The sequence below is a fragment of the Neovison vison genome, chromosome 5 (genome assembly GCF_020171115.1).
Source record: "Neovison vison isolate M4711 chromosome 5, ASM_NN_V1, whole genome shotgun sequence".
Lineage (NCBI taxonomy): Eukaryota > Metazoa > Chordata > Mammalia > Carnivora > Mustelidae > Neogale > Neogale vison.
In genome coordinates, this window is record NC_058095.1 from 87,667,366 (window position 1) to 87,682,108 (window position 14,743).

The 14,743-nt window shown below is 40.1% G+C and overlaps 1 protein-coding gene, 1 non-coding gene and 1 pseudogene across 2 annotated transcripts; 2 read left to right on the plus strand and 1 right to left on the minus strand.

Annotated features, from left to right (window-relative positions):
* LOC122906946 overlaps nt 1–14,743 on the plus strand; it is a 441,004-nt pseudogene that overhangs the window by 400,475 nt on the left and 25,786 nt on the right.
* On the plus strand, nt 6,273–14,449 carry LOC122906941 (nucleoporin p58/p45-like). The gene is made up of 6 exons (XM_044249449.1): nt 6,273–6,562; nt 8,698–8,840; nt 10,369–10,404; nt 12,961–13,110; nt 13,757–13,893; nt 14,137–14,449. The coding sequence occupies exons 1-6, from the start codon at nt 6,456–6,458 to the stop codon at nt 14,158–14,160; spliced, it is 597 nt and encodes a 198-aa protein (XP_044105384.1). The 5' UTR covers nt 6,273–6,455; the 3' UTR covers nt 14,161–14,449.
* Nucleotides 9,496–9,636, minus strand: LOC122907980. The gene has a single exon (XR_006384811.1). It is a non-coding gene; the product is annotated as a U4 spliceosomal RNA (small nuclear RNA).

Consider the following 14,743-nt stretch of genomic DNA (forward strand, 5'->3'; position numbering starts at 1 on the left):
CTTTTAAAAAATAAAAATTTGGGTTTTTTTCCTAAATATTTGCTGCTTTATACACTATATTTCTTTAACAGACTTATCTTTCTGATAAGGAAATATTCTTCTTCTTCTTCTTTTTTTTTTTGAAAATATTCTTCTTAGGTAAATCTCTTACTCTTCATATTTCCTGTTGCCTCTCCCTCTGCCTACCTCCCACCCACCGCAAGCACCTTTCCCATGCATACACACTGAAAGTAATCACAGAGAACCCACAGAGTAATAGCAGAGGTACCCAGACAAATTCCAGGCACTACTCTCTGCAGTAGAAATAGACCAATACAAACCATAAGTGACTCTTAATCTCACGAAACAAACTGTGGGTTGCTGGGTAGAGGGGGGTTGGGAGAAGGGGGGTAGGGTTATAGACATTGGGAAGGGTATGTGCTTTTGGGCAAATTGGAAGGGGTTGTGAACCATGAGAGACTATGGACTCTGAAAAACAATCTGAGGGGTTTGAAGTGGCGGAGGGGTGGGAGGTTGGGGTACCAGGTGGTGGGTATTATAGAGGGCACGGCTTGCATGGAGCACTGGGTGTGGTGAAAAAATAATGAATACTGTTTTTCTGAAAATAAATAAATTGGAAAAAAAAAGAAATAGACCAATACTTGGCAACTGTGTTGTGAAACTATAATTCAGAGGAAATAAATACGTGCATAATTGTCTCAAATAGTATGATTTATAGCCTTGCACAGTTTAGGGGAGAAATGGCATTTCTTCACTTACACACACACACACATTTTACACCTTTTTTCTCTATTCTCTGTAAAAAATAATGAACAAATTAGTTCCACATCTACAAATATTAGTTTTGGATACAGATACATAGTTTACATACACTTAGCTTTTTCACCATGTTTAGCTTTCAGAAGATTATCACTCTTGAATAAACCCACATTAGTGGGCAGTAAGTGACCAAAAGTGCCCTTAGCCCATAGGGCTCAAGTCTTAGCCTTCTAGTCTGTTTTTGCAGTCCAGAGACTGCAAGTGCTAATCCAGTTTACAGAGTCAAGATCCAGAAATAATAATCCATCAGACTTGCATTTCATTAACCAAAGGAGTTTTGGAATTATGGTGAAGCCAGGACCTGGACCTGAGCTCTCCTAGTTGCCACCTATCACCTGACCTTGAGAAACAAAATTGCTATGGCACACTCCAAAGTAAAGACCTTGAGAATCTAGTCAGACAAATACTGAGAGGAACCAGAAAAGCTTTAAAGATGAGAAAGAATTAAATCAGAAAAATTATACTTAGGTTGGAGAAGCATTTCTTGGAGAAAGTGCTTGTGGATTCTCCAAATGACTTTAATCCATAGTTCATTTATTTTATAGCATGTACCTTCAAGTTGCAATAGGAATGTACCCATTTACTAGTAAATAGTTTGATTATTTGAGATGATGTTTCACATCTCTTGTTCTGGTGGGTGTTTGTCCTTGCTGTGGTTAGGTACATTATAGGGATCATAAGGATACTTTTATTTTTTTCTTTAATTTCTGGTTTATTAATTCTCTCATCAAAAATCTGCACAATCACCACAGATAAAGTCACTGCCAAGTGTTTCTCCTTCTGTTGTTGAATCTCCAGTTCACTTTTTGCCAGCACCAACATTGGCTTTGTCGTTCCCCTGAGTTTCTACATTCTGTTCTTGCACTACTTTCACTGTTTTCATGAGGTCTTTTTCTTCTCATACATCCTCTGTCTTGCAACTCAATTTTTGGGTTCATTTTTCTTTGCATTATCCAAGTAATCCTAAGTCATACCAAAGTCAGTTGTCTTGGCACCACTGAAATGGGTTTTGAATCCAAATACAAAGATGACATCTCTTGTGGTCTTACACATTTGGGCTAGTTTTTCCCAAACTTTTGTCTCCTGTACTGCTGCCTTTCTGGAGTGAAGAACATCAATGACCATTTGTTTCCACTGAGATAGTCTGATGGTGTGAACTTCCTGGTCCAGATAGTTATTGTGTCATTCATGATAGTTAAACAATCTTCAAGACCCAAGGAGGAAACAAAGATTATTTCTTCAAAGAGTTAAATCATGGGCTGGAATTATTTCTTGAGCTTGTTTCCTAGTATCTCAGTAACCAGCCTCCTGTTTTGTTAGCATTTTGAGTTGAGAAGTTATACACTATACACTATAAGAAAGTGTACACCCAGAGAGGTAAGCAGAATAGTGAAATTGTGGCAAATGGGCTATTTATATTCCTTACAGGACATAAAATGCAGAAGTTAAAATCTAGGGCCTAATGAATGGGGAGTCTAATGAGGTACTCTTCCTACATAAAGCCAGGGACATAAAAAAATACAACCAACCCAAACCATAGAATACATCAGAAAATTTGCATTGACATTGAGAAATTGCCTGTCTTGGATATATTACAACCACAAAAAGTTAATAGATGGATTTGCAACCTATATTCTTTTTTTTTTTTAAGGATTTTTTCTTTATTTATCTGACAGAGATCACAAGTAGGCAGAGAGGCAGGCAGTGACAGAGGAGGAAGCAGGCTCCCTACAGAGCAGAGAGCCCAATGCGGGGCTCGATCCCAGGACCCCAGGATCATGACCTGACCCACTGAGCCACCCAGGCTCCCCTTGCGACCTATATTCTTACTAGCCAAAAAACTTCTCCCAAATGTCAAGCTGTGCATCTAATTGAAAGTGCTTGAAATTAGTAGTGCCTAAGAATTTTATTACAGCAAATACAAATTCTTTTAATTGGACTGTCTCTCTATGATAGGTTTCAAATAATTCTCAAAGTTAGTTGTCAAAAGAAAACAATTCATCACAACAACAACAACAAAACTAGTACACTAGGAAACAATTCTCAAGAGATCATTGGCAGTTACAACCTGATGGCAATAAAAGATTTTATAATTATCAGGCTTTGTTTATAAAGCAAGTGTTTTATTTCAAGAAATTAAAGACCCTTAAAACATCTGCAGTGTATGGGAAAACGATTTTTGAATGATATAGGAAATATGAAGAAGAACCAAATATAAGTTCTACAACTGAAATACAAAAATTGGAGTGGCAAGCTCATTGGGTGAGTTTAACAGATTAGAAAATTAGAAAACGAATTAGAAAACTGGAAGTTACTCAAAGAAGATTATCCACAAAGAAAAGGAATACAGAGAGACAAAAAGATTATATGAAAAGAGGTTAAGAAAAATGAAGGAAAGAATTAAAAGATCTAAAGCAAACTTGATCATAGTTTCCCAAGAATAAGAGAGAAGGAGAGTGACTCTGGCAAAGATAATATCTGAAGAGATAATGCCTCAATTTCTTTTTCAGAATGCATGATAACACCAATCCACAGAATAAAGCAACCAGCGAATTCCAAGTATATTAAAAAGAAATCCAACTCTAGACACAGGCGAGTGAACTACGGGCTCACTATGGTGAATTCATTATGGCAACACCAAGGACAAAAATGGGGATTTTTAAAGCATCCAGAATAGAAGTACAAATTACCTCCAGCAGATCAACAATTAAACTTCCGATAGACTTCTTATCAGCAATAGAAGCCATGTAACATTGCAATGGTATCTTCCATATACAGAAAGAAACAACTGACAATCTCAAGTACTTTTCCCAGGGGCACCTGGCTGGCTCAGTCAGTGCGGCATAGGACACCTGGTCTCAGGGTTGTAAGTTTGAGCCCCATGCTAGGTGTAGAGTTTACCTGGAAAAAAAACTTTCAAAAAATGAATATAAATAATAAATAAATAAAATACTTCTCCCAGGAAAAAAATATCTTCCAGAAAATAAGAGTAGGAAGGCAAATTCATTTTTCCAACAAACAAACAAACAAACAGATTGAGTTTGCCATGATCCATACTAAAGCAAATTCTAAATTTATACTTTAGAATAAGGAAAATGATCACAGATGGAAGATCTAAGCTACAAAGGAAATGAAGTTTTTTTTAATGTAAAGAAATGAAAAAAAGGAAATAAACACTGACTGCATAAAACAATAATAATCAAGTTTTATAAAATTGAAAAGCAATTTAAATATATGAGTGAGGACTGAAATAAAGTATCTTAGGATCCTTGCATCATCTTGGTAGAAATTAGGAATGCTAGTTAACTTTAGTCTTAAAAAGTTTTGTGTAGGGATGCCTGGGCGGCTCAGTCAGTTAGAGCATCTGATTTTTTATTTTAGCTCAGGTTATGATCCTGGGTTGTGAGATCAATCCTGCTTAAGATTCTCTCTCTCCCATTTCCTCTGCCCCTTCCCACATATCCCCACCCTGCTCTCTCCTTCTCTCTCTCTTTCTCAAAAAAGAAAAGAAAAGAAAAGAAAAACACTCTTTATATTTTTTAATATAAAAAATATAGTTTTAGTTTATTTAGTTCCAATTTAATAGAAGATGAATGTAATTGTATTTGCCACAGCATAAAAATAATGTCAGATGTCAGTGAACAAATTTAACAAAATATGTGTAAGATATTAATAGAGAATGTTAAAAAAACTTCAAAAATGGATGGATGAAAAGATATATTGGGGTAGATCTATCTCAATTTCTCTCTCTCCCCCTGCCAACACACACACACACACACACACGAAGACCTAACTAAATGGAAGGATGCACTATATTCATGGAATAGAAAACTCAATTTTAAAATATTTCAATTCTTTCCAAACTAATCTATCTATAAATTCAATGTATTCCCAATCACTATCCTAACAGGTTGGTGTGTGTATATATTTTGTGGGTGCAGGGAAGTTGTCAGTATGTATGTGTAATGAGCTGATTCTACAACCTATATGGTGATGTAAAGGGCCAAGAATAATTCTGAGGAAGAACAAGAAGGCAAGACTTTCCCAAATTATAGTATTTAAGGTGGCACGTTGCAAGAATAGGCAAACAGAATGAGAGTCCAGAAATAAAACCACATATATGTAGCTACCTGGTTTATGAAAAAATGTGATATTACAGATCAGTATGGAGAAACTCTCTTTTCAATACATGGGGCTGAGAAAATTTGCTGTCTATATGGGTCAAAAGATGAAATTTGATCCTGACCCCACACTATGCATTCCTATGTTGATTAAAGACCCAAATGTGAAAGGCAGCATTACAGGATTCAGTCCACAGGAGGCAGCAATGCCCTCCTCAACACTAGAGAAAGTGCTGCATTAAGAGGAATTGTGAGGCCTGCGCTTAGATATGTCTTATGGAGGACGAATGCTAGCCTAAAGGGCCACTGGGTGTTTCATCAAGGCAGTGCAGTGGTGAGAATTGTGTTTTAGGAGAGCAAATCTGGTGGTTGCTTATGGGATGAATTTTACTGGAAGACATCACAAGTAGGAAAACCATTTGCAGGAGTAATGTAACAATCTCTGAATAAAGACCCACATTATGGTGACAGCACCTCAAATGCACCAGACATGAAGCTTCTCCTGATGCTTCTACAAGAGGAGATCTCTTCCTTAAATCTACATTTTCCTTATGTTTAGGGGTTGCTCTTGGAACTCTTAAATTCCACACTATATTGTGCTTGTTTCTGTACTTAGCCCTTCCACTTGGCAGTTCCTCTGGTAGGTAGCAAAGAGGCGTCAGAGCAATGCAAAACCCAAAGCCAGAAGGCAGCCATCGCCACGACGGGCCGGAGACCCAGACTCCTACCCGGCAGGATACGCTGCACAAACTTCGTGGACTTGACCACATCGTTTGACGTCCAGGGGTTTTGCTCAGCGCCACCAACGGGATCGGCCACCCCCCACCAAAGGACGCTCTCTGAGCTTCCTGGGTGGCAACTCGCAATGACTGCGCTTAGCGGGCTCCAAAAGCTGTGGAGCGGATGAATGAATTGCTATCAGTTCATTTCCGAACTGTCAGGGAAAGACAAGCTACCCGTCCTTCTCCGAGAAGGGACGGCAGCCTACCGACGACTGAGCGCGCCTCTTTTTCTGTAACAGGGTTTGGACTGCTCAATGGGGCCCTCCCCAGCTTGGGATTCCACGCATCCTTTTAGCAGTAAGGAAAGACATAAGCAATAATATTCAATAGCCATGAAGTGCAGATTACCTCAACCCATATGCAAATACGGAACTAAATGGAACAGTTTTGCTGTTTAACGCCAGGCGCTTGCCCTTTAAGAGGACCGGAGTCCCACCCCGCGCAGCCCGCCCCCTCCTAGGAAGCCCAGCGGGCTTGATCCACCCCACCGTCCCAGGGTGCCTTGCGCGGCGGGCTCGCTCCCGGTGGCTTAGGAGCGGTCGGCGGGAGCCGGAACCTGCTCTCGGGTGGTAGCCCCTCCCACCTCGGCCTTGTCTTTTCAGCCTCTAGGGCTTGAAGTTCCCGCCAGGTCTCGGCTGGGCAAGAGCGATGCTGCCTGGCCCCCCTTGGCTTTGAGGAGAGAGGAACGTCCAGAACCCCCTGCAGCTTCCTTTCGCGCGGAGCCCGGGCAGCCATGTCCACGGGGTTCTCCTTCGGGACCGGCACGCTGGGCTCCACCACCGTAGCCCCCGGCGGGACCGGCGCAGGCGGCGGTTTCTCCTTCGGGCCGGGGGCATCTAGGTAACTGCGCTTCTGCGCCTTCTCCGCCCGGGTCCTCTCCGTGAGACTCCCGTGGGTGGGCCCGTCCCTCTCCCTTCGTCTGGGTTCCTTTCTAGTGGGTCTGGGAAAAAGAAAGACAGACTTGCGCAGCGCCAGCCTCATAGTCCTGCCGTTTGGGGGCCTGGTCGGGAGGATGGTCATAGGGTTGTGAGGTCCCCAGAATCCACAATGGTTCACCCAATGTCTCTGTCCAGTGGGGTCTGGCTGGGGGAAAGGGCCTGGGATTTCACACTGAGTCCTAGCAGTGCGGCAGTCCGAGACACAGAACGAATGAACGATATTGTGGGTCATTCTGGGGTTTCAGAAAAAGACAATAGAAAAATTTTAAGGGGGACAGTTAGAGTTTTATCGCTGATAATTCAGAATTCATTGCAGGATATACGGTTTTGGACATTCCAATGCTTTAATGATTTCGTGATATTTTAAACGAGCTCACCTCTTGGTACCTCATTGAACCGTGTCCTTTGTTACTGTAGTTTTTTCTTTTAAATACGTGTTGCAGCATTTCTTGGTGGTCATTTTGAACAGTGTGCGTTATTAGTATACGTGAGTGTTATGGTGGAATGACTCACATTGTCTTCTAGTTAAACTGAAAAATGTAGGTAGCATATCTGTCGTTTTTGTGCAACCTGCTAAACCACCGCTACAGGCGATGACGAATACAGCCAGCAGAGGTTTATTATTTTTTTTAATTTTTTTTAAGACTTTATTTATTTACCAGAGAGAGGGGGAGAGAGGGAGCACAGGCAGACAGAAGGGCAGGCAGAGGCAGAGGGAGAAGCAGGCTCCCTGCTGCGCAAGGAGCCTGATGTGGGACTCGATTCCAGGACACTGGGATCATGACCTGAGCCGAAGGCAGCTGCTTAACCAACTGAGCCACCCAGGCGTCCCCAGCAGAGGTTTAGAAAGAGACATTAATAATAGTCAAAGGTCATTTTCATGGTGAGAGATTTAATTTTTAGAACTCAGGCTTTTTGAGATAAAAGGGGAGGAGTTCATTACCTCAAGAAGTGTGCATAGAAAATGTTACAAGGTATTTCCTGAAGCTTGAGGGATGTCATTGTAGAGTAAAAAGCCAAAAGTATCTTCCTTATATTAAAAAGGGGAGGTACAGAGGTGCCTGGGGGGCTCAGTGGGTTAAGCCTCTGCCTTCAGCTCAGGTCATGATCCCAGGATCCTGGGGTTGAGCTCCGCATGGGGCTCTCGGCTTAGCAAGGGGCCTACCCACCTGCTTCTATGCCTACTTGAGAGCTCTCTCTCTCTGTCAAATAATAAATAAAATCTTTTAAAAAACATAAAAAATATAACTTACCAAGAAGAGGGGGGAGGTACAGACTACATAGTCAAGGGAAAAGTCTGGGAATTTCCCTTGATACCTCCTTTTCTCTCTGCACCCTTAATCAGCGATGCCTGCTAATTTTGATTACCTAGTTTCCATTTGCTTCACTTCCAGTGCCACTGCCCTGTTGCAAGCTCTTGTCATTCATGGAACAAATATTTATCGAACACAGTCCCATATAATGGACTCTGTTTTAGATGGTGAAATAACTAAGGGTACTGGCTCTTTCTTCCAGGTTTTCAACCAGTAACCGTTCTCCTATTTGGCGAAAACTATTCCTATCATCCCCTACTTAGATTAGTTCAGTGGATCGCAATTGCTGTGTCAAAAATATACTTTGATGTCAGTCTTTTTTAACAAGGTATAGTCAGAGTCATTTTTAAAATTCCCATTGCCTGACTTTAATGGTTTTTCATTAACCTTGGAATGAAGTAAAAATAAATCTCACCATGATCCACAAGCAAATAATCTAGAACCTTGTCAGATTAACTGTCAATAAACAGAAAAGGAGAATATGTGATACTGGTTATGATTCCCTGGGATCTGAAATCTTTTGTATGTGACTTATTTTTAAGGAGAACAGGAGAATATTTGAATTGGGTTGGTTAAAAATAAATTGTTAGTTCTTTTTGTATTCTATGGCAATATATTGAATATGTCAAAAGAAAGAGGTGTTTAACGTTGAAGAGTAAATTTTTATTTTTCTTAAAGAAATACTGGCTCTAGTAGACTTTATTTTGTGTTTTTTATAAATAAGCAACCCTTCAGTGGGGCTCACTTTTGGAACTCTTGGAAGCACTGCAACTCCTGCAACGACATCTGCTCCTTCTGGTGGTTTTGGAACCGGGTTCTTTGGATCGAAACCTACCACTGGGTTGACTCTGGGAGGAACAAATATAGGTAAGGAGGATTGTCACATTTCAGGGAGTAGGTATGGGATATTCTTTTTAAGGTTCTGGTTTATATCTCTTCCCTTTCTAGGGATTGTCATTGGTGTCAGACCTAAAAATTGGTAGATATTAAGATGAAAAAAAATATAGGGATGTGGAATTAAGGGCCAGTGATAGGCCTAACATTGGTTATGATCTATTCTAGTGTAAAGGAAAACACACATTTAGGGGTTCTTGGATGGCTCAGTTGGTTAAGGGTCTAACTCTTGATTTCCACTTGGGTCATGATCTCATGCTTGCAGAATGAGACCTTCATTGGGCTTGAAGCTCCTTGGGGAGTCTGCTTGAGATTCTCTCTCTTTCCCTATCCTCCTGTTACATACTGCACCCTCCTCCCCCAAGCTCTTTCTCAGAAATAAATAAATCTTAAAAAAAGAAGAGAAATAAATTTAAAGAAATGAGATTTTTTAAAGAAAGATTTTATTTATTCATCAGAGAGAGCGAGAATAAGCAGGGAGAGCAGGAGGCAGAGGGAGAGGCAGGCTCCTCACCGAGCAAGGAGCCCATTGCCGAACTATATCCCAGGACCCTGGGATCAAGATCTGAGCTGAAGGCAGCCGCTTGATAACCAACTGAGCCACGCAGGCATCCCAAGATCTCATCCCAAGATCTCTTTTCTCTTGACACAAAGAAGATATACCTCTTTAAGTATAAAGAATTAATTTAATTTTTACATTAGAGTATATTAGCAATAATCGCGCCTCGGATAAACCTCATTGGCTACGATACTGCCACTGCGTAAAGCTTTACATTAGAGTATATGAAGATAAGTCAAGTTTACCAATTTGGACGTTAATTTAATTTAGCATATGTGGGGCAGTCAGCATCCTTTCTTGCTATAACATTATAATTTACCTTCCTAAGAGACGTTTTAAGTTTTTATTTTATTAAAACAGTTGTTTTGATGGGAAAAGGGCAAGAGGTCAAGGTTTCTGGCAGACATTTCGATAATAAAAATATGTTTTTTAATACTTAAAGTTATTTCGTTATTAAAAATATGTTGTAGTGCTGCAATTTCAAAAGCTTATTTCTTTATTTACTCTTTATTCTGTACCTTCAGGGCCTCTTGGTCTCTGTTACCACTCTATGCATTGACATTCCAGCTTTGATTGCAACTTTTCACAGCCACACATAGAAAATGTAAGAACTGCGGGAATGTGGCAGCCTCCAGTGAGCTCCCTGAAACGACTTTGTGTGCCAGTGTTTGCTTAGAGTAGCTTTTTTTTCTCCTTGCCTAATGTTGTTATAAGCAGTAGTTGTTTGCATTTATAAATCTTATTCCCTATATAATTATATATAGCCTGTAATATGAAAACCAGTGCTATAGGAAGAACATTTCTATTAGCGGTAATGGTAGACGATACTGGTTGTTGTAGTATCATCTCCTGAGGATGACTCTAAGTCTTGCCCTTGTAACAAACCCCCCAAAATGTCATCTGCCATTGATGATTAAATTTTATTTCTCTTTTTGTCCCCAGGAATAGCAACAACTATAACTACAGGATTAACTCTGGGTAAGAATTTTTGAGGAAAGATCTCAGATCTGTGGATTTCTTCTCTTTTCTTTCTTATTATCTCACAGAGCTGGAGTGTAGAAGGAAGCATGTAAGGAACCTAATATAGATCACAGACACTGACTCATTATACAGCCTTTCAGTACTGGAGTTTTTAAAAAAGGCAATGACTTTTTAATTCAGAAAAAAACCTTTAAATGCAGAAATGTTTTTTTCCTCTGGAAGTTTATTTTACATTGTATTTTTATAGTCATTTGAACCCTTTTAGTGAAAAAAAAAAAAAAAAAAAAAAAGCAACAAACTATAGACCAGAAGTCTTAGAATTAAGCTCTGGTTGTACCTCCAAATCATTGTGAGGTCTTAGGTAGTCATGTAGTATCTGGCAGCTTTTCTTATCTGTAAAACAAGGGTAGGACTGGAAAGTTTTTGGATTTCTTTCCAGCTCAAAAACGCCATGGTTCTCTGTAGCGATATGCCAGAGGGAATGTGAGTAAGTAGGATGACAGTTAATAATGTCTAAGGAAATGAATGAATGAAAGGACAGTGAGGAAACTCAGTTAAAGTTAAATGTATTAATTTAATTAACATTTGAAGTAAACTAAAGATTGGTGGACTTTGTTCATTTGGATGCTACTCACCTGTTACCAGCAGAAAGTGTAACCCATCTGTTCACTACCAGAGTTTTGGACAGGATTGGCTTCGGGGCAAGCAGTTGGATTCTCTTCTTTTCTGAGATTTTAGAACCCATACAGGATTTCAAAGCACCGTACTCTGGAAGGAATTTCTGGTTGTGGTAAGGGCAATCCAGAAGTTTAATTTCTGGCAGCTGCTTCTCTCAGTGCCTTTAGGGAAAGCCAAAATGCAGGTCATTATGTATTTCCTCATTTAATAGTTTTGAGCAGCTACTACTACCTAACTCCGTGGCCTTGGGTATACATAATGCTTTGAACATTTCTTATTAGCTGTTGGTGTGGTGATGCTACTGGTGGTGCAGGTGGTGCTAATGATGTCAAGAGCATGAGCATGAGTATGAGTAAGGCATTCAGTGGGTGATGAGGTGAAGGTGACTGGCAGGTATAGTAATATGTTCTTGTAGGACCTGAGAAGTGCTCTAACATGTATGAAAGGCACCAAGGGAAGTAGAGGAAGATAAGAGTAGAAGTTTATTTTGGGGGCAGGAACCATCATTCTTGATGGAGACGTGCAACAGCCCAGTCATAAGGGGATTCAGGGAAGTAGGAAAAGTACTTGGTTAGAATTTAGGATTCAGAAGTGGGAATGGTAGGGAGAGAGGGGGTGTGAAGAGCAGATTGGAAGTAGATAGGAAAGGTGGCTGTGTGCCACGCCTTTTGACTCTAGGGTAGAGATGGTATAGAGCTCATAAGAGCCTTCAGGCAGAGAGAATCACCAGGGTATTATTTTTTGTTGGTGTTCTCTCTTCTTCTTTTTCAAGTAACTGAAATAATTCCAAGAATAGATTAAAGTTTAGAGGGACTGATAGCACAGAAACAAATTAAGAGGTTATAATTGTTCTTGAGAGGAAGATGATCTGAGCTGAGGGTTTTGAGGATGCTTGTAATCCAGAGCTATTTCTGCAGTAGAATCAGCAGGATTCATGGTTAGTAGAATGTAGGAGAGAGAAGGGATGTCAGGGGTGATTATGGTTTCTGGCTTGAGCAACTGAGTGGACCATGGCAGGGGGTTTAAGAAATGTTTTGTGTAGGGAGGCATAGAGGTGCAAAGTTAAGGGACATCCCGGTAGAGCTAACCAGTGGAGACTCTGGTAGGTGTAGGTTTAGACCCGTGTTGCCCTAGCTGAGATTCGGTAGTTGGGAAGTATGGGAGCAGGCCTGGAGCCATAGGCCGTATCATTTAAGAACAGAACAGAGGAGGGAGATGGACAAAAGCCGACTGGAAGGAGTAGCCAGAGTTGACAGAAGTAAAGGAGGAGGAAACAGTAGAGAATGGTGGTTTTTTTTTTTTTTTTTAATTTTTAATTTTTTATTTTTTTTAAGATTTTATTTATTTGTTAGAGAGAGAGAGATACAGAGCGCAAGCACAGGCAGACAGACTGGCAGGCTAGAGGCAGAGGAGGAAGCAGACTCCCTGCTGAGCAAGGAGCCCGATGTGGGACTCGATCCCAAGACGCTGGGATCATGACCTGAGCTGAAGGCAGCCGCTTAACCAACTGAGCCACCCAGGCGTCCCGAGAATGGTGGTTTAAATAGCCTTGGAGGGGAGTAATATTTTCCTGTTGAGTATAGAGCAAAGGAAGGGCAAGTGCTGTTTTAGGTAAATCCAGGGGTAGAACTGAAATTGGATTTCAATATGACCACATTGATGGGGCTTTTTCTTGCTTTTCCTAAGATCATAGCATCCTCTTTTAACTATTCACCATGATTTGGTTCCAACTTCTATATTTTCCTTTTTCATACCTACCCCCGTATCCTTCTAGCTACAAAAATAGGGTCACGAACTTTTAGGGATCCTGATTGAAACCAGTGTAATCCATATACAGTTCTGGTAAAATAGGATTTGTTTGTTTGTTTGACACAGGAACGCCAGCTACTGCATCTGCGTCTACCACAGGTTTCAGTTTAGGATTCAGTAAACCTGCCGCATCTGCCACACCGTTTGCTCTCCCGATTCCTTCTACCTCAGCGAGTGGTCTCACTCTTTCGTCTGCTCTGACGTCAACTCCAGCGGGTGAGGTAGAATGGAAAAAGTCACATTTTGTGGTTGAATTTTGTTTTGGTTTGGGCTAGTGAGTACAGGTATCCACCTTATTAAAGATAACTTCAGTTTTGGAAAGTTTTTATTTTAATCACTCAGCAATTATGATCCTACAAAGATCATCATTGGCCTAAAACAGCAGGGGCCGTCCTGGAAGTTGATCTCTGTTTACAGAGCAAAGCAGGGACAGGGTGAGAGGTAAAATGTAAAACTATTAAAATTCACTTTGTTTTCAAGGAGCAAATTGGTGACAAGAAAGGATAACGAATTTGCATAAGCCTTGCCGGCCTTAGGATTCATTCCATTTTGAAGGCGAATTTGGCGTCCTGGATCGAAAACTCTTTATTATTCTCTGGAATCAGTTACCTTATACCTTTCTAGTGTTACCTGGAACTCTTATTTGTGTCACTAGCATTTGCCTTACGGTCTTATTTCTCTTTATTCTTAAGCATATGTAATTTTATCTTTAGCAAGTAGTTTTTTAGGAAAAACTAGACTGAATTTTGTCATGGACGTAAGGGCTGTCTTTTTTGGTGGTGGTGGGGAATGTTTTGTATTTTCTCCAGTGTTCTTAGAAATGATGTTTCCTTTTGAAGCCTTACAGATTTACTTTTTATAGCCTCTACCGGATTTACCCTAAGTAATTTGGGCGGAACAACAGCTACAACTACTACCCCATCAACAAGCCTTTCCTTAGGGGGAGCCTTAGCTGGTTTGGGAAGTTCACTTTTCCAGAGTTCAATACAGCCACATCAGGTAATTAATGGTATTCATTTTCCGAAATAGTAAATATTTATATTTAAATTTACTTTATCTGTATTTTGACCTTTTGAACAGACCACTTTGTCTCTTTATCGGTTACCAGCTTTCCTGAGGTATAATTGAGAAGTAAAATTGTAAGATATTTAAAGTGTAGAGCATAGTGACTTCCTATGTACCTTCACATTGTAAATGCCCATCAAGTTAATTAACACATCCAATACTTGATTATTTTAAAAGCATCCAGTTCCAAAGCATGACTAGAAGACAAGAAGTATTCACCTGGAAATATACAAACTAAAACTGCTTTTTCAGGAGGATTTACAAAAAACAAGTAGTATGTTCACATTTATTGAATTAACAGATAAACTCTGACCTTTTTAGTAAAGAAAAATGAATAGACCCATAAATACAGAGAACTGATGGTTGCCCGAAAGGGTGGGGAGGACAGCAAAATGGGTGAGGGGGAGTTGGTACAGCCTTCCAGTTGTGGAATAGGTCACGGGGATGTATATAATCAGTGGTATTGTAATAAGGTTGTACGGTGACATTAGGGTAGTGACACTTGTGGTGAACATAGCATGTATAGACTTTTCAAGTCACTGTTGTACACTAATGTGATATTGTGTGTCTACACTTTAGAAAACTACCTAAAAAGTAAAGAAGTTAATATTATATTATCCAGACTACATACACCCATTAAATCCCAGCTTTAGACTTATTCCATGTTATTTGCTTAAACCAATTATGAAGAAAAATGGGATCCAGCTTGAAAGCATTTGAGAATTTTGTCCATTGAGGGAAAATTATTGTAAAGACTTTGTAAATTATATTTGGTTTATTTGTA